The sequence below is a fragment of the Corvus cornix genome, chromosome 21, assembly GCF_000738735.6.
Source record: "Corvus cornix cornix isolate S_Up_H32 chromosome 21, ASM73873v5, whole genome shotgun sequence".
Classification (NCBI taxonomy): domain Eukaryota; kingdom Metazoa; phylum Chordata; class Aves; order Passeriformes; family Corvidae; genus Corvus; species Corvus cornix.
In genome coordinates this window covers 2,393,474-2,417,052 of record NC_046350.1, presented here as the reverse complement: position 1 = coordinate 2,417,052, position 23,579 = coordinate 2,393,474, and the positions used below count along the sequence as shown (strand labels likewise).

Genomic DNA, 23,579 nt, shown 5'->3' with positions numbered 1-23,579 from the left:
CACATTTCTTTGCACAAGAAAAACGTTCGGCATCTCCTTATCCCTGCTCATTTCTGATGTGGTTTCTACTTTCCCCAGTGTCACAGGCAGTGACAGGCATCCCCGAGGCTTATTTGTGTTTGGAGGCATCTGCTAAAGCAGGAAGGGTTGAAGGAGTCTACAGTAAGAAGGAGCCATGGAAGAGCACTGTGGTTTCCGTGGTAGGGGTGACCAAGTGACTAAAAATCATTTGGTTTATTCCCTCTTCTGAGAGATCTGGTCTCAAATAATGCGATGGCTCGGCTCCAGTAACACCATCACTCCCAGCAGCATGGTTCATATTATCTTGGACAAGGCAGAAGGCTGCAACTCCAGAAACACATGCTTAATTACGCTGCAGCAAACGCGCCGCCTCACTCAGTCTGCTTTGCAGGAGAGGGGGAACACGGGGATGTTTCACCCCCCAGACATCCACACCCAACTCCTGACAGCTTGCAGGTGCCCACTCTGTCCCCTCAGCCACCACACCCCTTCACTAACCGGTCTGGAAACTAACTAAAAAAGCCTTAAGCCTGCAAACAGCTTCTGTACGAGGGAGAGACTGGAATCGATGCCAGCTCTGCGGGAGAGGGAGAGCAGAAACCATCCCCAGCACAGGGACAGTCACACAAAGGCCACATTGTCCCACACTGCAATTAACTCCAGGCGAAAAAAAAAGGCCAAGGCTTTCTATTTGTGAAGGGGCAAGGCTTTTCTAGGACATATCCAGCAGACGGCAGGTCCCTGCCCTGCAACGTGCAGGATATTGCTTGTGCACCCAAAAAACCGTTTAGGGTACAGACCCCCATTGCACTTGGTGCTGCTGTCTGCTCAAGGAGCTGCACTTTCAGTGTATCACCCCCAGGCGTCTTTCTAATATGAGTTTTACAGGGGAAACAAGATACAAAGGCTTTCAAAGCCTCTTTACAATTTGTCGGCACTTTCCTCAGGCTGGAAGGGATGAAGTTGTTGGGAATATCATGAAACAAGTGCCACATCACCTCTTTGAAACTCAAATAGCAAGAGACCACATCAAGTCTTCAAGTATTAATCTGTACTTACCAACTAATCAGCACTGACAAAAATAACCCATCTAATTATCAGAACACTACCACCTAAATAATGAATTATATGCCTTATTAAAAAGTATAATAGATTAGAGGACGTGAAACAATTGCAATTAGTAAAACAAGAAACGCTGGGAAACAAAAAACTGTACAAGTGTGATCTGAATTGTATAAATTAATGTTCCAAAATAGCGACTGATCTCCTCCGACACATCAAACGACAGGAACTTTTGAAGCCTATCACAAGTCAGTGAATGCAATTCACCTTAAAACTGCTGAAAACTCATATTAAGACATGGTCTTTGCTGCTCTGAGTGTTGCTTTGTCCATGACACATCCCCAGCCTGGGGAGGCTCGTTACTGGGAGCGAGCCCACTTCTGTGCATGTAATTGCTTTGTTAGGAGGGGAATGGGGTGGGGGACAGGGATGCTGCACAGATTACAGCCAGGGGAACAAGGGATGCCTCCAAGCACTCAGCACAGGAAGCATTATCAGTTTTCCTTTAATATCACGGGGCCCCTCGGTGCTGCACGTTAACCAGGCTCAGCCCCTGCCCTATATAACAGCACGAGGTGGGGAGGGAGGTGAGGGACACACTCATTAAACCTGTCCCTCACTGCCTTTGGTCCAGCTTTTCATCCCACGTGTGCCCCCATGGACATTGGGCATTTCCCCATCCCAGGACTACTCAAGCCTATGCTTTTGGTGAAACACGCCCCAGTACCATGTTTAGCCCTTTGCTTATTGACCCTGCCACTGTTACCAGCACAACACACAGATCTTGGGCTCTAACCTGAGAGAGGGCAGGGTTAGATGGGATATTGGGAAGAAATTATTGGCTGTGAGGGTGGGGAGGCCCTGGCACAGGGTGCCCAGAGAAGCTGCGGCTGCCCCTGGATCCCTGGAAGTGTCCAAGGCCAGGCTGGATGGGGCTTGGAGCAGCCTGGGACAGTGGAAGGTGTCCCTGCCCATGGCAGGGGGTGGAATGGGGTGAGCTGGTCCCTTCCAGCCCAAACCATTCAGGGATTTTGTGATCTTTGCAGAGATTCTATGACAGATGTCCATGGTCTGCAAGATTCTCCAGGTCTTCAAGCCCCCTCTGCAGTCTTCAAACACCAAGGGGTGAATAAATCCCAAAAATGCCGTTGGCTTTCTTTTTTTCACCAGAACTACTGCTGTTCCATCCTCTGCAATATTTACCTTTCCAGGGCTTTAATGCTTGCTGCAGCCCTGACACCACTCAGCTGCAGAACACACTTCTAATTGTACCCCAAGGTATAGCACAGAGGAAAAAATGTAGCACAAAAAGAAACCAAAAAAGCTTTAGAGAAAAAAACCCCAAATTGTTGACTGCAAAATACTTTTTAAATAAATAAAAGAAATCTCAAACTCTACATGTCTTTGAGCTGGTATAATAGCACCTGAACAAAGGTAATTGATCTTTAAAATAACCAAGAAGAAAGATGATGAAATTCTTCTTCAGTTTAAAATAGCCTTTTAATAACCTGAGTGCTGTTCATGTGGACTAGAGGTTATGACAAGGACAGAGTAACTCACTTCCTGCTCAAAATTAATTTTATTTAGCTCAGCCCTCAATAATTATTGCCATTCCTTGTTAACACACTCCCAAATGTCTCCCTCCAATAACCTGCACCAACTTAAGTGAAGAAAAAGAGGCTTTGGGTTAAACTGTCCCTTGTAGTGGTCAGTACATTGTAACTCACAGCTGGGTTTACAGCATTTTTCTCCTCATAGATAATCAACAGGTACCTTTATTAAAATAAAGCATTTTTGATTTACTATTCTAGCTTACTCCACCTTTCAAAAGAGGTTTTCCCTCAAAAGAATGTGTTAACACTTCACACAAAAATTTTTTGCATCTGAGCTCACTTTGAAGGGAGAGTTTCAGCTGGAGACAATTAGGAAGGTCAGGAATACAACCCAAAGAGCAGAGAGGAGGGGATGATGCACGGGCAGGGGCCGAGACCCCGCTATACATTAATTTAACTTGGAGCATGAGGCTGTTGACACCAAAGCCTGGAACTGGTGGGGCACTTAGAATCTCACATAGGAACGCTTGGATGTTTAGATCCTTCGAGAGAAATGAGTCAGCCTTTAATTCAGGCATTTTGCATTATACTAGAAAACAAACATTTCAATTCAAGCTAAAAACGTACAACCTCTTGCCTACTTGCAGCTCTGCCACTGAGTGTGTCAATGCATGGGAAAGAGAAAATGACTGGAGAAGAAGTTAACTCTAACCCAAGGTGAAGCCAAGTTGTTTGTTTTCATTACTAAAACCCACAGAAAAGAAATGCAAAACATGAAGCAGCCCAAAGCCAACGGTGAAATTCACATTCAGTCAGAGGATTTTCCAAGGGTAAATGTTTGTTTTTATCCCAGTGCACTTAGGTCAGCTTGAATTTATGTTAATACCATCAACAGAGCAGTGCCAAAATACTCAATGCCTGACAACCTGTAGGTTAGAGGTTGTTTTAAACTATTAATTTGTCCTAAATGTAACCACCCAGTACTGCCCCTTTCACACTGCACACCAGTGTAAAGTCTGCAGCAGCTACAGTAACACTGATTTTGGCCACAATCCTTGGAGACTGCAGACAGCCCAACACCCTCATTTTTTCTAAGAATTATTTTCTTACTAAATCCCCAATCTCTACATTTTTGCCAGCTACCACAAGCATGGTGGCATTTGCTTCCCAGGTTGCCATCCCTTGCCTACCTTTCCATCCTAAATCACTGTCCTGCCCGATGCTAGCAACACTAAAGTTTATCACCAGTTGTGAATTTAATTAACATGTTGTTTCTCCCTTCAACCAGATCATTAATGGAGTTGATAAATCAAATGTGCCATTGTACTCCGTAACAGTGGATTTGTGATATTCCCCAGAGGTCAGAGGCCACATAAACCGAGAGATGAAATACACTGAGACATAAATACAGCGTCCTCATCTGCGGCAGTCGGATACAATCATACTCCAGTGAGGGGAGCATTATGTAAGAGAACTTTGTATCTGGCCTCTTCCACAGAAATGCCACGAGACCAATGCAGAAAAACAAAAGCTGGCTGACAGTCCATTTCATACATTTCATTTGTGCTGCCAGGTCAGTAATATTTACTTTTGTTTCATCAGAGCTTGGGCAGAAAAATACCACCAGGGCAGAATTTTTATTTATTTTAAATTAAGGATGGAGATGAAAATGGGGAATGCTCTGATTGTTGTCCTTGAAACTGTTTGGGATCTTCTGCCCCTTCTCATGAGAATTGGCTAGATGTGGCTTGGAGCAACCTGGTCCAGTGGAAGGTGTCCCTGCCCACGGTAGGGGATTGGAATTGGATGATCTTCAAGGTCCGTTAAAACCCCAACCAATCTCTGATTCTATGATTGAGCTGGCCCCCACATGCTTACCCAATGCACATCACACACGGCCCCTGGCATTAATGAAATCATTAACAAAAAAGAAGTATCATGAGGTTGTGATGAAAACGAAACCCCAAAGCAACACAGATTAGCTACCAAACCAGCCCCACAAGAGTGAGCCTCAGTGTCCACCACAGATATCCAGCATGGCAATACCTGTGACCTGAGCACCCGTCTACGGCCCAGATTCCTCTGCTACCTGGTGCATAGGGTTTTGCACAAATAGCAGCTATCAGAAAGCATCTTAGAAATTAATAAATGAAAACAACAAACGTTGTCCCTCTGCAATCACGTGGCTTGACTTTTATTTCTACTTTTCTCTCAGGATTGTACTGAGCAGCCTCTGGCTGAGGAGAAGGTCCCACCTCTGAGAGCAGCAGCAGTGAGGAAGGTTCCCATGGTGAGCCGATTGAAATGCTAATGAACAGGGCAAGGCTGGGTTCATGCACCCGACAGCACTCACCTCCTCACCGCTTTCACCTGGAGGGCCTCAAAGATCAGGGTTCTGGACGTAGGTCACAACCCCAAAACCCCAAGAAGGTCGCAGTGGATGCTCCGGGACACCAAGACTTGGCAAAAGAGGCGCTCCCTGAGCGGGTCAGGGAGGGACACTGGGCAAGGAGCAGTGCTGGGAACACCCTCGAGGAACCAACCCTGCTTGCAGGCACCTCCAGATGCGATTTGACGCAAGCACGACAGGGCAGCCTTTCCCAAACACAGCCCCAGTTACACTTAAGCGGCGATGTAGCCGTGGGGGGGAGATCAAAGTGATGGGTGGGATCATCTCGCCCGCTGCCCTGGCTCACGCGACACTCAGTGGGAAGAGACCAGCACCCCCTGGGGACTGCATCTCCGGCTGGGATGTCTGAAGAGCCTGGGAAGAAATGCCCTCCGGAGGAGCCGGTCCCTCCCCGTGCCCGCGCCGACCAGCCCGGACGAGCCCCGCACCTGCCCGAGGGCTCGGCTCCGGCGTGACGAGTCTCGCCGTGGGAGCCCTGCCAAGCTTCGAGGGCTTCGCAATTAACTTTCACAACAAACCAAAGCCTCAAGAGCTTCTAATCTCCAAATAAGTAGGAGATGTGGGTCCCCGCCAAGGCTTTTGTGCCCTGGTTTATCGGCGAGGCGCAGATAAGGACCTCGCTGCTCTGACTAAGCACAACCACACAACGGCAGCTCCGGTTATCCACCTTCATTTCCACAGCAGGAGAGCCGGGAAAGGCACGGGGTAGCTGTGCAACAGGTTAAAACACAGGGAACGTCCGCCTAGCAGTGCAGCCTTGTGCAAATAAGCTTGAAAGAAATGCTGAAGAGCAAAGATGAAAATTCCTGCACAGGTACCATGCTCTGCAAAAATCTGGTTGTGCTGTTCTCTATCCTAAAAAAAAAATTAAAAAACTAAAACTATGAAACACGCATATACATTCAAGATTTCATCACAAAGTAGCTGATCTTCCCTGCCACCCATCAGTTACAAGAGGTGAAATAATTGCCAAAACAAGTCCGGGCTTGCCTGAATAAACAGGCAGGAAGGAAATTGCTGTGTGCAGATCCCAGCCCGGCAGGATCCTCATCAGGATTCTCTGTTGGCAACGGCACTTGTCACACAGACAGACACCGTGCTCGTGCCTGCGGAGTTCAGCGCCTGACCAGCACCTCATCGTGATAATACTTTTAATAACAGCCAGAACAACTCTCCTGTGAGTAACGCGGCTCTCCCGCACACCTTTCCTCTCCCCGGGGAATGGAGACGCTGCTGCAGCAGCACACGAGCACACATGCTGGCCTCGGCTTTACCCAGCAGTATTTTGGGCAAAATTCAGAAAGAATTGGCTATATATTTCCCAGGACAATTCTTTGGCATCCTCCTTGACTTACTTCGAGCCTCAACCATTGCATCTGTGGTAGCCTATGCCTCCTCTTCCCACCCTTGTTCCCTGACAGACTGGAATAAAGAGAAACCTTTGTATTTTTACCTATATTCAAAGTTCTGTAGCGGTTTATTTTCCTTACCATTTTTTACTAATTTTCAACTATGAAAACTTTTTGGTGTTATTAATTACCAACTTAATCCTGCTTTCCTAATAACATGTACGCAGATTTACCATAAGATCAGAGCAGCTCTGCTAATCAGGGATAAACCCAATGTACTAAAGAGGGTTATACTTTTATATTAGTCTTTCCTGTTAGTCTAATTAATGGTATTACCCTCTAAACTGTGTGCACACACTTAAGGAAGAGATGATGAAAAAGTGCTACAAAGGAACCAGAATATATTAAATAACTTCGTGCCAGTTACCTCCAGCACTATGTCCATCTACTTGTAGCCAACAATATCCATCTCTCTTTCTTAGTCAAGATACTTGGTTTGATAAGTGGCTTTGGCCATTGATATAAAAAAGCGTGAGCAAAATTATCTTCAGAGTATCACTTGATTTTTCTGCTTCCCCTCTCCTCACCAGATTGCCACAAGGATATCAACACTCATTTGCTGATTCAAGTCCAGGAAATATGAAAAACATCAGTGCAGAATAAGCTTGTAGTTACATCGGCAGAAACAACTGAAAATGAATTAGCAAATGAGAGCTACCTCACAAAAACTGCAGTTCAGCAAAATATCCCCCAATTTGGAGTCTTTATGTACAGCTGCAACTAAAAGGAACCGGAATAAATCACAGCAAGTCTTCAAGGCTTGGATAATTTTCCTTGAGAGAATACAAAAGCTCAGCTGCTCCCAGCTCGGAGGACCCAACACCAACATTTTTGAAGGCATCTGGGTGACTTCCAGCACCCAGCTGAGGTGACACTGGGCAGGGTTCTTGCAGCGGGTATCCCAACCCAAAAGCCAAAGCCCCTCAACTTGTGTCTTGACAACAGACAGGTCCCTGCAGCCACACAGGGGCCTCTCCAGCCTCACAGGCTTGACCCACACTGTGGGAAAGAACTGGATGAGGTCACTCATGTTCCCACAGGTGTCTCAAACCAAATTCTCTTAGTCCTAATCCTGACCCACCTCCTGGTGTAAGGATGGTACCAAAGGGTGGAAACAACCCTTTGAAATTATAGGAACCTTGGCAGCAGCATCAAATCCCACGTGCCCAAGAACCAGGTGGATCAGCAGGTTTATAAGGGTCCTAAAACAGGCATAGCCCTGCAAATTTACATCTCAAGGGTATAAATACTGCTTTTACTGCTCCCAAGGCTACTCATAAAGGGTTTCACTATGAAGGATATACTGGATTTCTCCCTGCACAATATTCCCATCCACCGGAAAACACAGCCAGGCAAAACCAGGTTTAGCTGATCATCGTGATGAGGTCAAAGGCATCCATGCTGACATCACAGTATGGACAGGCTGTCACCGACAGCTCAGCCAGCTCTGCTCCTCTGATATTATCTGTATCGTTTATCTGCCAACAAGCACAGTTAATGCTTATCTGAGTATGGGGTTTTAATCCTGCAGGGTGGTCATTACCACGGTATTGTCATGCTAATTAACAGGTAGAGCTCTCATGGCTTTTTTATGCATGTTTCCCCAACCAAAATAAAACAAATATAAAATAATCACAATCACACATCCTGATTTTGCATCAGGCTATTTCCAGGACCTACAGTCGCCCTGGTCCATGGCAGTCCAACCCCGGCAGCAGAGGAAACACTACAGTCCATAAGCCACAACAGCATCAAAAAAACCCCCAGCCCAAGATAATACAGCTCCATTTAAACAGGAAAAAAAAAAATCTTTGAGGAACCGACAAGGTATTCAAACCTCTTTAGTAAAGTGCTTTCCATTAATCCTGCCACATGTGAAATGCTGAATCAAAGATGTTCGGTAAATGTGCCTATCAGAGGAATTATGCCCAAAATCAAACTGTTCCCTAATGAGTGCACTCAGAAATGACAGTGATAAGCAGGGCATAGGAGATGTGTTAAATGACATAATTTACCAAAATATGCTGGAAATGATGCATGTCCAAGGAGGAAAAGCACATAAAAAGGACCTCTGCAAAGGTGGTGAAATACTAAGTGCTTTTTTGAAGCTTTGCCCTGCCTGAAAGGAACAGCAGATGGTTCTCGGTGCCATGCTTGGAGCACCCTCGGCAGCTGTCCGGGGCCACACGCTCCTCCTGGGAGCCACGGCCGCTGCAGACCTTTATACAACTCCAGCAAAACCTGAGCAGCTTGTGAGCAACTTCTGGGACCATGAGTGAGTACCAGAGCTGGAGCGAAGCCAGGCAATGACAAGGGCATGAGAACGTGGGCAAGCAGGGCAAGGTGGCAGCTCCTAAGCCCTGTTCCAGCACGCCCTGTTCACCCTGTTCTCTGCCTTTGCTGCCTATGCACTCAGCAGCTCCTAACTGGGGCAGACAGCGCTGGGCAGCGAGCTGCGGACGTGCCCACAAGGGGACCTTGGGACCAGCTGGTGACAACCCACTCAGCTCCTCTGTTCCCAGGCTCAGTCCCAGGTCTGCCTCACCCAGCAACAGCAACAACAACCCCCCAAATCCGTGCACAGCAGCATCAGGATACCAGGGCCTTGCAGGAATCCGTCCTGAAGCCAACACAACCGCCTGGGCACCTTCTAGTTAAGAAATCCTGCAAAGTCCGCTTATATTACAACGTGCTGCCCCAAACCAGAACTTTTTGATATTAAATACAGCTTTTTCACTGAATAGGTGGCCTTTCTGTGGTTTCTCTATGAGCTTTATATTTTTAAAGGTTTGTTTTTTCTTTTCCCTCCCACAGGAGCTACACAGCTTTGGCCTCACCACCTCCCTCTGCTTTTCATGGAAATTTAAGAACCCCATTAATCAGCCCTCTCACCCTGAGCTGTCAGTTCTGGACCTCTCTTGACCGCGAAAGGAGACCATGCAGGAAACTAAAGCTCATTTGAGCAAACCCTGTGTGGCTTTAAAACAAGCTCCCTACCCAAGGATGACAAAAACGATCTTTGCAGATTCAATTACATGATGCAAATGTGGGGAGCACACCGTGCCTCCACCTGAAATGGTTCCCCCACTCCTGCCTGAGCCATCACTCTGGCAGGAAAAAAAAAAAAAAAGATAAATTTGGGCAAAGCCATTTAGCAGCCTTGGATATACTATAGGGGATATAAAAGGTCAAGGAATTAATGTTAAGAATCTGTACTGGATAAAACAACAGGTTTTGCCTGAGCAGATAATGCAATAATTGACGAACGTAAAAGCAAATAATTGGGTGCATTTAAGGCTAGAACAAACAATGATGAACACACAGAGAGAATATTTTACCATCACAGGATGAGGAATCTGTTTTCTGAATGTGCTGCTGTTACATAAAATCACACAGAGATGTTGTTCAGCTTCAAGGGAGAATCAAAAGCTCAACAATTAACTCCGAGCTGGGCTCTGCTCATTCTCACACCCTTGTTGAGGAGTCACTCCAGTGAAACACTGCAGAGGGACAGGGCTCCAAGATGAAAATGGATCCCCCAGGGTCCCCTCCAGCAGCACTGCTGTGCCCAGACTGTGACAGCCCTGCCTGTGCCCTCCTGCCTTCCACATCAGAGGGCAGCTGCTCTTCAAAACACAGCTGCATTTGGAGATTTTCCTACTGAAAATCTCAGTATGATCCACTAAAACCTTTTCAGCAGTTCTCCAGGTTTCTTCTAACATGTTATTTTTCCCCTCCTGCAGTTTAAGGGAGTGTCTGGACCATCTAGATCTTTGGCATCAAAAGTAAGTTGCTCAAATCTATTCCTCAAATCAATTTGCTTTGCTTTCCACCCATAATAGAGCAACTCTCCCTGGAGAACAGGCAAACACTTCCTGTGCTTGTGCACCTGCAGCAAATTTGGACCCACAACCATATCTTACAACAATTGGAAATACCCTGGAAAAAAAATACCATTTTATGATGGGAGGGCAGAGACCACTCAAACCAGCCAAGAACCAAAAGCAGAATCTTACAAATACCTTTTAACTCAGCCCTAAGGGTTATGGGATACTCCTGTGCACATCTGAAAAAGCAGACGAGGCCAAAACTAAGCATTTTGGGATATTCTGCTGTTAAAAGAAAGCAAGGAAGCTGTTATTGGGGAATTAGCCATGGCATCACTGCTGCACAATCCCAGTACAGGGATCCCCACTCAGCTGATGATGGCCAACAGTAATCCCATGCTGCTTTTCCAAGTTAATTTCCAAGGAGGATGATGGACAGTTTAGTTAAAAGCAACAGGCTGGAGCAGTGTGGGTGCACTGCCAGCCCTCATCATCTCTGTGCCATGCACACTCACAGGCACTCACCACTGGAAAACTCTCCAGCTGTACAGTGACTGAGGGAATAGATCATGTTCATGAGGGCAAGTTCATATTCTGGCTGAAATTAAAGAGCAATGAGAGTCCACTTCTGCAAATGGCATGATTTGGTAAGAATTAAAAGGCAAAGGAAACTCAAAAGATTCAAGTTTTAGGTTCTCTGTTCCAAACATGGTCAATGGCCTCAATCTGCTAGAGCAAAGGTACAAGCTCTGCTTTACCTTTCCTGCAATAAACTACTTCCCAGCCACATCAGCTCCCCAGGTTTGATTGCTGCTGCAAGAGAGTCAGAGAAAAACCTGCAGATAGGCATCAGGATACCACTGTGCTCCCTTACTCTCTTTACATCCCACATATTCACACCAAACACAACTTCCCCCACGTCCAATACATGCTACTTTCTGCAGAAAGGCAATTTAACTCCCCGCTGAGGGAGAACATACATTCTGTGAGAGAGGTGGTGATGGAGAGGTTTGGGATTCTCCTCCAGATGCCACCCAGCAAAGCAAGACAACAAAGAAGAGATTGCACAGGACAGCAGCAGGAAAGGCTGTGACACATCAGCTCCCTGTCAGATAAACCCAAAGGTTCAGTTCCCAGCTACAGCCTCTGAAACCTGTGAAATCTTAATTTAGAGGAAGAAGTGGCATGAAAAGACGTGAGTCAGAATGACTCTGTAAGGACCAAAAAGGGTGAGAAATTGATTTATGGATGTCCTCAGAAGAGATGCTCCTTCCACAAAAAACACTTGCAGAAGCAACAAGGGACAAGGATGATTCTCCAAGACTGGGATGAGCCCGGGCCTGGACCATGTGACAGCAGAGCATCGCTCAGTCCCTTTTCCTTATTCAGTGGTAAGGGTGATCCTCTTTCCCAGACTCTGGGTCCATTGGGTGCCCACAGGAGGTCCAGGATGCCACCACACTCCACCTTTCTGTGGGCATCTCTGCTCCTTTCCCATCGTCCAAGTGATCCGAAAGCAAATTCTAGCCTCATGTACTTAAAAATCTTGGCTGACCACATATCTGAAAAGCAAAGCACAAGAGCTTTTTCCATTCCTCTGGGCAAACACAGCCCTGCCCACTGCAGCTCTCCCACCACGCAAATGTCAGAAATCCTCATGACAAAAACCCATTTCTCGCTAATTGCTCTGTGCAAAAACATTTCTCTGCTGCAGCTCATCTTCTGCACTCCAAGGCAGAGGTCTTTGCAGTTCAGCAATTTTCAGACACAGACCCATCACTTTATCAAGCCCAGCTGAAAACCAGAAAAGTGACCCAAAAGCCACCCACACCGAGTCTGGGTTGGAACAGCCGGCCTGCATCACCTGTGGTCAGCTCTGTCCCCATCCCAGAGGCTCCTTGCAGGGATCTGGAAAAGGAGAACACTAACAAGATTAGGGAATCAGCAATTTATCGGATTATGGAAGCTAGAGCTAGACTGAGGGGTATCGGGATACCCCTGGGAGCCACGGCCTCCAGCCGGTGTCATGCCCAATCATGATCAATACCGCTGCAAAGTTGTTCTTCAGCCACGCATCATCCTCCTGGAGAGCCTCTGCCATCTCAGGTCCCCTCCAATCACAGCCTGTCCCCTTCACTCAGCCTCTCGTCCTGGGGGGACACCTCCAAACCCTCACCAGCACACCCTCCAAGCCTCCAGTTACCCCCCCCTTGGCCATAGGTGCAGAAGGAAAACCTTGGGAAGAGATTTTCCTCACCTCTGCATCTCCTGCAGACAAACTCACTATGGAAAGAGCTTCAAAGCTTTCAGAAGCAGTTATTCCACTTCCATATTCTGGTGAGACTGCTTCTTTTTCCTTAAAAATTAAACCCATCTGACCTCCTGCTACCACAGGACACATTTCCAAACACCAAAGTAATCTACCTGGAGGTTCCACAAAATCCATCTCAATACCCAAAAACATCACCCATAAAAACTCAAGTAAAACAATACAGAAATGAAAAACAGGAAGAGATTGTGAAGAAACAAGAAGCAAACCCCTGAGCCTTCAGCATCCCACGGGTCAGGATGTATCCTGAAAAACGAGGCCCTGGGTGACAGATTCCCTGGGGTTTTACGTGTAGCTGCTGCCCCGCTCCGCACGCTGCGTTACGAGCACGGGGTTCTGCAGCTGCTGTGTCAGGACCAGAGCACTGATCTCATGCTTTGCTGGCAATGAGAAATTGTGAGGATTGAATTTTAACAAGCTGGAGACTGAAGTTTTGCTATACATCGTGCTAGCGCTGGGGTTCAGTGCGTGGTGTACAGTGATGTATTTGAAGCACAGAGAGGAGTAGGGACCACTCAAGGAAAGGTGTTTGCACCCCAAGGCTGGACAAGGAGCCCCTGCTCAAGGCTGTAAAGCCTCTTTTGGTACCTCAGAGAATTCCATATTCAGCCCAGAGACAGAGAACACCAAGTCCACTGATGTATCTGGAAGAACAAAGAATAAGTAATGAGAGGACAGACTGTCCTTTTGGATGACATCCAGCCCCACCAGTGATTATCTGAGAGTGCCTGAACCCAACCCACAAAATCATACTTAATCTTCCCCAATTTAAGACTGGGACTTATTTCTACGTCCTTCTCCCCACCTGCAAATCTAACACCATTTTCATGGTTGTACTTCAAACTGGGGAGTCAAAAGCCCTGGGTTAAGCCCTCCTTCAACTTCAGTTTTCTTGAGCTTACTCATCCTTAGGAGCTTCATTATAACTCCCGTGGACAAAGCCTAAAGCAATGATAATCTAAATATTATGCTAACCATGCCAGATGAGGCTTTTGAATAGGAAAGCTCCAGAAAAGATATTTAAATTAACATCTTCAAAGACTAAGATGTAGCAGGGACCTGGAGTGTTATCGGCAGCCAGTTTCCCGCGTCTAAAGCAACCATGGGAACATTGCTAAGCACAGATTTATTTCCCAGCACAGGCAATTGTTTTAGAGCACGAAACTAGTTGCTCCCTGAACTACGCAGGACAAAGGGAAACAAAGTAGGAAATTATTAGAAAGAGTAATAGTACATCAAGACCTTGATCTTCTGATAAGCATGGTACAAAAATGCTCCTGATACCCGACTGGGCAGCAGTATCCAAATTCCTCAGGCTTCTTTACAGTATCAGCTCTCCAGCTCTGGAAGAACAAATAGCAGGGAAGATTTCTGAAGAGATGAAAATGGTACATTTTCAACAGCCTGAGATGATTACTCACAAAATAGCAACAGCACAGAGGTAACTGATTGCCTCCCGGGCAAAAGTCAAAGTCTTTGCATTGTAGCTATGAAAGGATACTGAGATCAAAGGGAAAAAGAGAAAACTCTATTTTAGGCTGTCATGAGCAGAAAGGTCCTCCTGGCCCCTTGGCATCACCACATACCAAGATACAACTGAAATCTTTCTTACGCTGCACATACCCAAGATAACTGCGCAGCAAGGAGCAACCCTTTATTCCACAAGCAGGGTGCAGCTCCTGCCCCATTCCCAGCTGAATTTTGGCAGCATCCATTGCAAACACCACCAATCCTCACCACCACAGGCCAGGACTCGGCATCAGAGTGTGCCACCGCCTCTCTGAAATCAGAAGTGAGATAAGCCAAACACTGAGCGAGGTGTTATTAATAACACTTAGCAATTGATTGCGCGTTACATCTTCAAGCACTTTACCAACATTAATTAATTAAGGTGTTTTCCATTTAATGTGGGAAGGAGACCAAAGCAAAAACATGAGGCTGAATGGACCAAATGCCTGATACAGCATGGCAGGTCATCACCAGACTTCAGATTTCCACACAGATATTGCCTTTAAGCAAACTACTGAAAATACAGGTGTAGGTTGGGCAAAGCCATGAAGCCAAAAGCCCAGAGGGGCAGCCAGCATGGACAGTGGTCACAGCTAAGCATGGACCTGCCACAGCAATGCTCTGCTGCATCCCCCCCTCATCACCAGCATCCCACCCTGGACCAATGGCCAACATCTCTTGCTCACAATCAATTCCACCAATACTAATTCAAACAAGGATTCCAACATGAGGGTGCTGACACACGGCTGCAGAGATGCTACCGAGTGCTGCCTGTAATTGCTGTGCTAAGAGCTGGGGACATGAAGTATTGATTTCCACGCTGATCTGCATCCAAGTTTAGACAGAGGCTGCAGCCAAAATACTTCTCCCAGCAAACTCACTGGTTAAAAGAGACTGTCAGGGTTGAGAGGTTTGCATGATTAACACACTAAGGACTGTAACAATGTACAAGTTCCATTCCTGCCTACCTACACACACCCACCATCCTGCTCTCCCCTCTTTGCTGAATTCTTCCAGTTTTGATTAAAATTACGGAAAAGAGGCCCTCGAAACATACCTTGCCATGGCAAAAATAGCACACTGTAGTGGAGAAAAGTCTCAGAGTGCACAAAAGGGGCAGAGTTATTACCGCCAGCTGTCTTAAGCTGCACCATAATTACACAAATAACACATCTGACAAACTCAGTATTAATTACCAACTGAGCATGGCACAGAGACACACATTCACCTCCTTCCACACGACTTGGAACTGACCTGGAGCAGCTGCCTGCAGCCCTGTGATCATGAGCTCCTTCCCACCACAAGGAAGAAATTCTTCCCTGTGAGGGTGGGGAGGCCCTGGTACAGGGTGCCCAGAGAAGCTGTGGCTGCCCCATCCCTGGAAGTGTCCAAGGCCAGGTTGGATGGGGCTTGGAGCAACCTGGGGTAGTGGAAGGTGTCCCTGTCCATGGCAGGGGGTGGAACTGGATGATATTTAAAGTCCCTTCCAAGCCAAACCATTCTGGGATTCTATAAGCAGAGGAACCCGATGATTCCAGCACGTGCTTCTCCTCCCGGATCAAAGCAGACCCCACGTGCCACCCGAGCACCACCAGCACACCCCAAATCTGCACTTGCAGGCTGCCACCCTATTTTCCCCATCCTCCTGCCTGCCTTTAATATATTTGCATAAATCAAACAGCTTGGCAGCCCTCCTACTTAGGAGACACACAACAGCAGAGCTATTCAGAGATTCTTGTTTTCACCCCATCCTTCTGAACGTCGTCTCAAAATCCTTGAGGAAAAGCATACGGCTCACTATAGATATCTTGGGCCTGTCTACACAAACACAGAGTGATGTAGGAGAGCATTTATGGCAGCATATAAACAATAGTACCAAACTTAGGGAGGAAACACAAAGCAGAGTGAATCTACTCAGCGGGTTTTGTGGAGATCAAATACTCTCCCCCTTCTCCTTGCTAAGCATGACAGACAAAACACTCCTCAAATACAATTTTACACTTAACTGATTGACTTCTGTTACGACACCAGTGGTACAGGGCTGGATATATCACAATTTTAATAATAGCTTATTAAATTAATGGGGAAAGACAAAGACTCATCCACGGCCACAAGACCATGGAGTCACACCTCGCTGGGGAAGCGTCCTTTCTCCTAACTCCTAGTCATCAGCATGCTGAGCCAAATTTCCCAGCTTAAAGAGTGGGAAGATTCAGCAGTTGCTGCAGGTACCACTCTCCCACCCAGCTGAAGGTGGAGCCACTCTTTTCCACCCGGCACAGGGATGCCACAACTCCAAAGCACGTGTAATCAGAATTATTAAGCAGAAACATGCAGGCTTTGGGGAATGGAGCGCATTTCTTTGGCACCTTTACAGTGTTCCAACTGTTTTTCAGCATGCTGATAGCAAAGGAACATAAAGAGGAGTTTTTTCATCGCTCAACAGATTAGAAAACCTCTGAGGAAAACAAAACAAAACAAAAAAGCCCTAACCCTCAGAGAACCACATACACCCCTGTCCCTTGCCAGGACATGCTGCAGAAACATACATCTCCCCTGAAGTGTCCTGGAGAGGAAACGAAACCAAACACTGAACAGGCACACAGAAATCAGTGCGAGCATGAGCAGCCAAAGGATTTTACCTGCTTTTCTGGCTGGAAGCCTGCATTTCCACATGCATGCCCTGTACAGCGTGTCACCATCTGCATTCCTGATGCCCCTGCTCCACAGGGGAGGACGGAGGCTGGCATCCTCCTTTTGCCCTTTCAGCAGATTTTTATAAAAGCAAGAGCCTCAGTAGCCTGGCTGTGGTGTACAGCAGAGTGTGGCTGAGATTATCCCAACAGGCACCTCTGCACAGCAGTTCAGAAAATCCCTGGCCACACAGGTAACTTCACTTCCTACATCCCCACAGCCACCAGGAAGCTCAGCTGAGTAAGTGGAACTCACACCCCACACCCCCACTACCAAAACAGTGAAATACAAGCTGGATGGAATAAATCCACTAATTAATCCCTCTAAATCAGTTTGCATTAATGCCACCACCAACAACACACCGGCGATGCAATCGCATCAGTTCCAACCATGGCAGGGGGGTTGAAACAAGATGATCTTTAACATCCTTTACAACCCAAAGTGTTCTACGATTCTGTAATTCCATGATTACATCCTGCCGGCAGCAACTATGCCCCGCCAAGCGCTACGCTACCTTTGAAAAGCTTCACCAAAACGCTACTGTTATTTAAAATAGCGCCGAACCACCCTACCAAGAGATACAGTAAATAAGTAACGAGTAAATAACAGCTACTGACGTTTTTATCACACAGGTGTAAATTCAGTTATGGGGAAAGGGGAGGGCTCGCATTATTTTTGTTCTGACACCAAGGCTGCTCAGGGTAAATTGTCATGCCAGCCTGTAATCATTTGGGAAATATAAGCGTTCAAATACAAAAGTATTCAAATACAAACGTATCAGCGATGGCAACACACTTTGATTAGCAGGAAACAGAATTTCATCTTGGCGAAAGCACCACCAGCACTACAGGGGCGATTCGGACTCAGTTCCTTAACCTTCACACAAAGTCTCTTCCCGCTCCCCCTGCACCCGGCTTTCCACGCTCGGCCCCGAGGCATGGAGATAACTTTTCAGGGATGTGGGGGGCAGAGGGGGTGTGCGCATCGCACAGGGGCTGTCCGAGCCTACCCCCGACCGTGCCGGGGGTGCCGGCTGTTCGGGGTGGGCTCCGGCCGCCGTGCACGGACCGAGCCCGGCAGCCCCCGACCCCCGGGCCGGGCCGAGCGCGGGGCCGGCGGCAGCGGGGGAGCGGCGGGGCCGGAGCGCGGATCGCGGCGGTAACATGGCTGCTTTCCTACCGAATTACGAAACGGGCTGTGGGCGCGGGATTACCGGGGAGAGCCGGCCGGGGAGGACCCCAGGGCAAGGAGCGGCGAGGGGATGGGAACAGAGGGGGTGGTGACGGTGGCGGGAGGATGTGGGGGGCAGTGAGTATTTGGGGCGGGGGGGTCCCTCCTCGTGCCGGGGCTGCTGGAGCCGAGCGAGGCGCCGGCAGCAGCCGCAGCAGGGAACAACCCGGCTCCGAACCCAGCGGGGAACCCGCAACCACGGCCCGACGGGACGAGCCGGGCACCCCCAAAAATAAACAATGAACAATAACACCGAGCGGAGGCGGCGGCCGGGAGGGACCCCCCTCGCTGCCCTGACCCCCCTCGCCCCCTGCCCGCGGCGGGACCCACCTTGCGCGCCGTGCGGGCCGTGCTCCATGGCCCGGGTCGCTGCCCAGCTCGGCCAGGCGCCGGCCGGTGGCCGCCAGCTCGGCGCGCAGCGCCGTCACCTCCTGGCCCGCCGCCTGCAGCGCCCCGTCGATGCGCAGCGCCAGCTGCTTGTTGTCGTCCATCATGTGCAGGATTTTGGCCTGGGGGGAGGGAGGAAGAGGAGGAGAGAGAGAGGTGAGAGAGGGAGCGGCGGGGGGGGGCGGCAGGGGGCTGTGCTGGGCAAGGGGGGGCAAGGGGCTGCCTGAAGGGGAGCAGCGAGAGGGGAGTGGGCGGCGCGAGGGGGCGGCGCGAGGGGAGGGGGCTGGGGAGGTGAGAGGGGGGGCTCTGCGAGGGGGGACAAAGGGGAGGGGGATCTGTGCAAGGGGGTGCAGAGGGGAGGGGGACTGTGAGAGCGGGAGGTGTACAGGGAAGGGGATGTGTGCAAGGGGGTGCAAAGGGAGTGGGGCTTTGCAAGGGGGGACAAAGGGGGAAGGGGCTATGCAAGGGAGTGTGCGGAGGGGAGGGGGCTGTGCAAGGGGAGCGAAAAGGGGAGAGGGGTTCTGCAAGGGAGTGTGCAAAGGAAAGCGGGGGTCTGTGCAGACGGAGTACCAGGGGGAACAGGTTGTGCGGGGGGGGTGGGGGTACCCCCTACCTGTTGCCCCCCCCGGCAGCCCGGGCAGGGCCGCGACGGAGGCGATCGCGGCTCGGCCGAGGGCATCCGCGGTGGGTGCGCGGTGGGTGCGCGGCTGCGGCGGGCGGGGCGGGGCGGGTCCCTCCCGTGCGGGGCGGGGGCACGGGGGACCCTGCGGCGCCCGCGCCGCGCTGAGAGCGAGACCCACCCCCCCAGCCCCCCGGGAAGTTCAGGGGTGCTGCGAGGATGCTGCAGTGCCCGCGGTGAGCTCGAAATGCCACTAATGAAGAGCCGTTCTGCTAACTGCGTTCAGGTTCACCCTGAGAGTGGCCGTGCCCAGCAGCTGCCTGCAGCAGGTGGAGGAAAATGGGCCCCAAAAATCCCCCTGGAAAGATTTTGGGGCGGAGGGAAAGAGCCACCTGAGCGCTGTCACCACTGCAGCAGTACTAGTGCGAGAGCTCTTACACTGGCGGTTCGCGTGGCATGAACCCAGGGTGAAAAATCGAGAATTATTGGTATCATCCATTCGCTGGCGACTGCTAGAGGGAGCGCCGATGTTTCCCTGTGCCTTATCCATCCCTCAGAGGGATCCACTTGTGTGTTTGCCAGGGCTGCAGCAAGCCTGCAGAGCTGCCACCCTGCCCGTGGCAGCTGTGCAGATGGCTTCATCCTCACTGAAGTGAAATTATAGAATCACAGAGTGATTTGCATTGGAAAAGACCTTAAAGACAGTCTCATTCCAATCCCCTGACATGGGCAGGGACACCTTCCACTACACCAGGCTGTTCCAAGCCCCATAGATAGGGATGCTTTGGAAACCATGGCCCATGTGGCTGTACCTCCCCAATCCATCTCTACATCCCAAACCTGCAGGCAGCTGTGCTGTGAGTTGTCACCTGAGCCACCCGTACCTGGAAAAGTTCACAAATGGGTTTAGGAACTGGGCAGGAGCCCCCATGGCAGTGGGGTGGGAGCCTCACAGAAACAGGAGTGGGTGTGGGAAGCACAGCGAGGAGCCGGGACGGTGAACAAGGACTCTTGCTAAGGGGAAAGTCAGAGAAAATCATGAGCCATAAGGAAAGGGGACAAACAGCCCTGCTCAGTTTGCTAAACCCTCCGATATTTGCCTAAATTCAGGCTTTTGGCTGAACAAGCTGAGAATTTGGAGCAGTTCACTGAACTTCAGGGTATCCTTCTGCAGCACCACTGGCACTGCAGAGCCCGAATTCAAAATGCAGTAAAAAGGATAAAAAAGGGCTCCTGTTCCTGAGACCTGCAGGGATGGCTCCAGGAGAGGCTTGAGATGAGGTAAAGCAGGAGCACATCACCATCCCACACATCCAGGAACTGCAGGGATGGGGCTCTGCAGGAGCAGAGGGTTTGGTGTGCAGAGTCCCCAGGCAGCTTGTGGGGACAGAAATGGGGTAAATCTGCTGTGTCAGTCTGCTGAAAAACATAAACAAGAGCAGCCTAGATCCCCTGAAACCTCAGGTCTGATCTGGATCCTGGGGACAACCAGCTCTCCAAGAGTCAAAAGGATTGAGTCCTTGTCAAGTGGCATCCAGGCCTTACATCCCCCTGGATCAATCCATCTGGATATTGTAAAACAGAGAAAATTTAGCATTTATTCAGTGAAATGGTACAGTGGCTTTTGCAAGGGACAGTTATTTCTGACTGAGGGCTTCCAGCAGTGTCTGCAACCCAACCTAGGTGCTGGGCCAGGGCACTCAGAGTATCAGTGGAAAGGTCTGTTTTCCTGAATGAATTCCCAGAGGGCCAACAAAAAATCCGCAAGGAGAATAACAGCAATTTTTGAAATTCTTTCTCCATCATCTCTGCAGCTATCCCCAAATGAGATAAAGTTCTTTAAGTATTTAAAGAAACTGAATTCTAATCAAGATAAATGCCCAGTTTCATACCTAATTTGCATGAGTATGTGCTGCAAACTGTGTTTGCAAATGAGAGAATTATGTATGTAACCAGATAACCTGAGCGTGCAATCCCAATACCGTATATGCAAAACTTACTCATTGCACTTGAAAAAAAGTAAAGCTTCAGCAAAAAGGGACTTGGCTTTAAAGTACTGGCACATTATTTTTATCATTTAAAAATCAGGTTAAAGCTGATTTGAACCTTCCAAGAACATATTTAGCTGCTGAGGCAAATTCCAGATGATGTTTCTTACTCAATCTAACCTTAATAATAGACTGGTTGAGTTGCTGCACTGTCAGAGCTGGATTTTTAAAAACTTACTGACTAAGAGAATTTCTACATTAGCACATGATTATTTAGAAAATGTGTCCTAGAGTTGGTTGTGGCCTCATGGGTAAATTAAAAACCTCGCTTTAAAAACTTTCCTTACTACTTTCAAGTCCCCCTGAAATCCCCTGAATATCTCCTGGAAATTTTCTCCCTTTTCCCATGCTCCTCCTATCCTTACTGGGGAACAGCTGGATCCATTAAAATTGATTTCGATCTCTCAGAGCAGAATTTGATTTCTCTGAGCTTCCACCTGGAAGGAGCACAGAGTGTCGCAACAATCCAGCAATATCAGCCAGAGGAAAAGGCACAAGGATGGGGCATTCCCAGCCCAGCTGGGTTGTACCAGCTCCCTGTCAGAAGGCCAAACCTTTGCTGGAAACCTCAAAATTGGGATGAAATGAAACTTTAGGAAATGAATTGTGCCTCATTCTCTTTCTCCCATTAGTTTTAAATTAAGAAAAAATGGAAATTAAAGTCCCAAAATTAGAAACATATTTTTTCCCAAAATTGCTTTGATGATTTTTTTAAAATTTTTTTTTCTTCCAGCTTTTACCAGGAGGTTGGCAGCTCTGCAGGGAGTCTGTGTCCCCAGGGGATGGGAGTCCCTGGCCGTGTAGATGAGGCATAAAGAGATTGGGAATATTTCCTAAGGACACAAAGGAAACCTGAGTCGATGCCAGTAAGTCACAAATCTTCATTCAAACTTACTACAGTGCAGCATCTGTTCAGGTGCTGCAAGGGGAGCCTTGAAAACCTGGAAAACACCCTCAGTTTTGGGCAGCATGTTCTAATAGTGTCATCACATCCAGGCAGGCTGTTCCTCAAGAGTACGTCAATGGAATAAACATGGATGGAGGAAGATTTGAGAGTTCTACCCTTCATTTTTGCTCTTGTTGCAACCTAAGGAGTGCAGTAAAGGGAATATGAGAAGATTTAGAAGATGAAAAAGGGCTGAGAAGCACATGAGTACCATTCAGGCCTTCCAAACCCTTTAATTTGCTATTCAGATTACCACTTTTTATAGTTTAATATGTACAATATGCAAAGGAACCAGTTTAACTAAATGGGAAAAGCCTTCTGTGTTAAGGTTGAACGTAATCTAATAGGGCCCTTTGACTTGATTCAATTAAATCCTTCTTTTTCCAATTAAATAATCATCCAGAATTTAATAAAAATGAATTTCCATGTGTCATCCTGCAGAATGATGACCTCTGTGATGGGGAAGCTTATGTAAATTCTGCTGATCGCTTTTTATCTGCCTCTGCCTCACTTCCTCCAAAAAAATTGCCTTCTGTCTGTATATTTACATTAATTTCTCATCTGCTGCATGTATCTCTGTTTGCAGGAACAATTCCCAGCTGAAAGGGCTGTGAGTATCACCAGCTTTGTTCAGCACATACTCGAAAATGGACCTTCTGTGATGGGAAAAAGATCTCCAAAGCGGGATTTTTGATCCGTGCCTCAGGTTTGCTCTGCCCTGGCACACTGTAGGGCCAGCTTCCAACTGGCCCCTTCCAAATCTCACCAGAGGCATCTGTATGGCCATTTATCACCAAGAAAATCCAGTCCAAGAGACCAGCAACTCCAGCAGCAATCCCCAGGAAAAGCACAGCATGGCCCATGTTCCACAGTCTCTTCCAGCACATCTCCACTAAGTAATTCCCATCAAAGTTACAATGGTTGTTAATATCTACAATTTTTTTCCCCTCTGCAAAGGTCACAATATAATTTGTGTATTTATAACTGTGTTTCATCCCCTTCTCACTCATAAAATACAGAGCACCAACTCTTTCCTTCCTCGGCTGGGATATACAGCAGCATCTTAATGCAAACCTTGCTGATGCGGCACTGCTGTAATAACTTGTTAACGTAAAAGTTATTAACTTATAAGTTATTAAAACTGAATTAAACAGAGCTAAGGATGGACAGATTAAAAATTTGAGTGAATATTCTGTTTCTCCCCGTGATGCTGCAATGCCACATTTCCCCATCTCTCGATCTGTGCGGGTAAAATGGTCCTGGTGACCTTCCTGTGCTGCGCGTCCCTGGGGACCATGAAAACAAACCCATTAATGTTTATAAAGTGTCTCAGACCGGGGGAATTACATCACTGCGGTGAGATACAAGCTTAATGGATCAAAACAAACCTCAGCTCCAAACCCCCCAGCTTAGACACATCTCAGTTACCCAGCGCAAACCTCGAGGAATCCCACTGAGAAGGGATAATTGAGAGAAAAATGTGATCCCAGAGATTTTTCTGCAGTAAACCCATTTTACGTTAATAGGAAGCAGAT

General features: G+C 48.1%; 1 protein-coding gene and 1 long non-coding RNA gene across 3 annotated transcripts in view; one reads left to right on the top strand and one right to left on the bottom strand.

Annotated features, from left to right (window-relative positions):
- LOC104693262 (kazrin) overlaps positions 1-18,477 on the bottom strand; it is an 86,628-nt gene extending 68,151 nt beyond the window's left edge. Inside the window, exon 1 of the mRNA XM_039564025.1 lies at positions 18,375-18,477. Coding sequence (XP_039419959.1) covers positions 18,375-18,402 — 28 coding nt within the window. The 5' untranslated portion in view covers positions 18,403-18,477. The remainder of the gene's footprint in view (positions 1-18,374) is intronic.
- On the top strand, positions 18,428-23,232 carry LOC104693261. 2 transcript variants are annotated; one of them, XR_005603524.1, is made up of 3 exons: positions 18,428-18,587; positions 21,832-21,964; positions 22,631-23,232. It is a non-coding gene; the product is annotated as an uncharacterized LOC104693261 (long non-coding RNA). The 2 variants fall into 2 exon arrangements; XR_752510.4 differs by lacking the exon at positions 18,428-18,587 and adding an exon at positions 19,204-20,331.
- Positions 23,233-23,579: the final 347 nt, after the last annotated feature.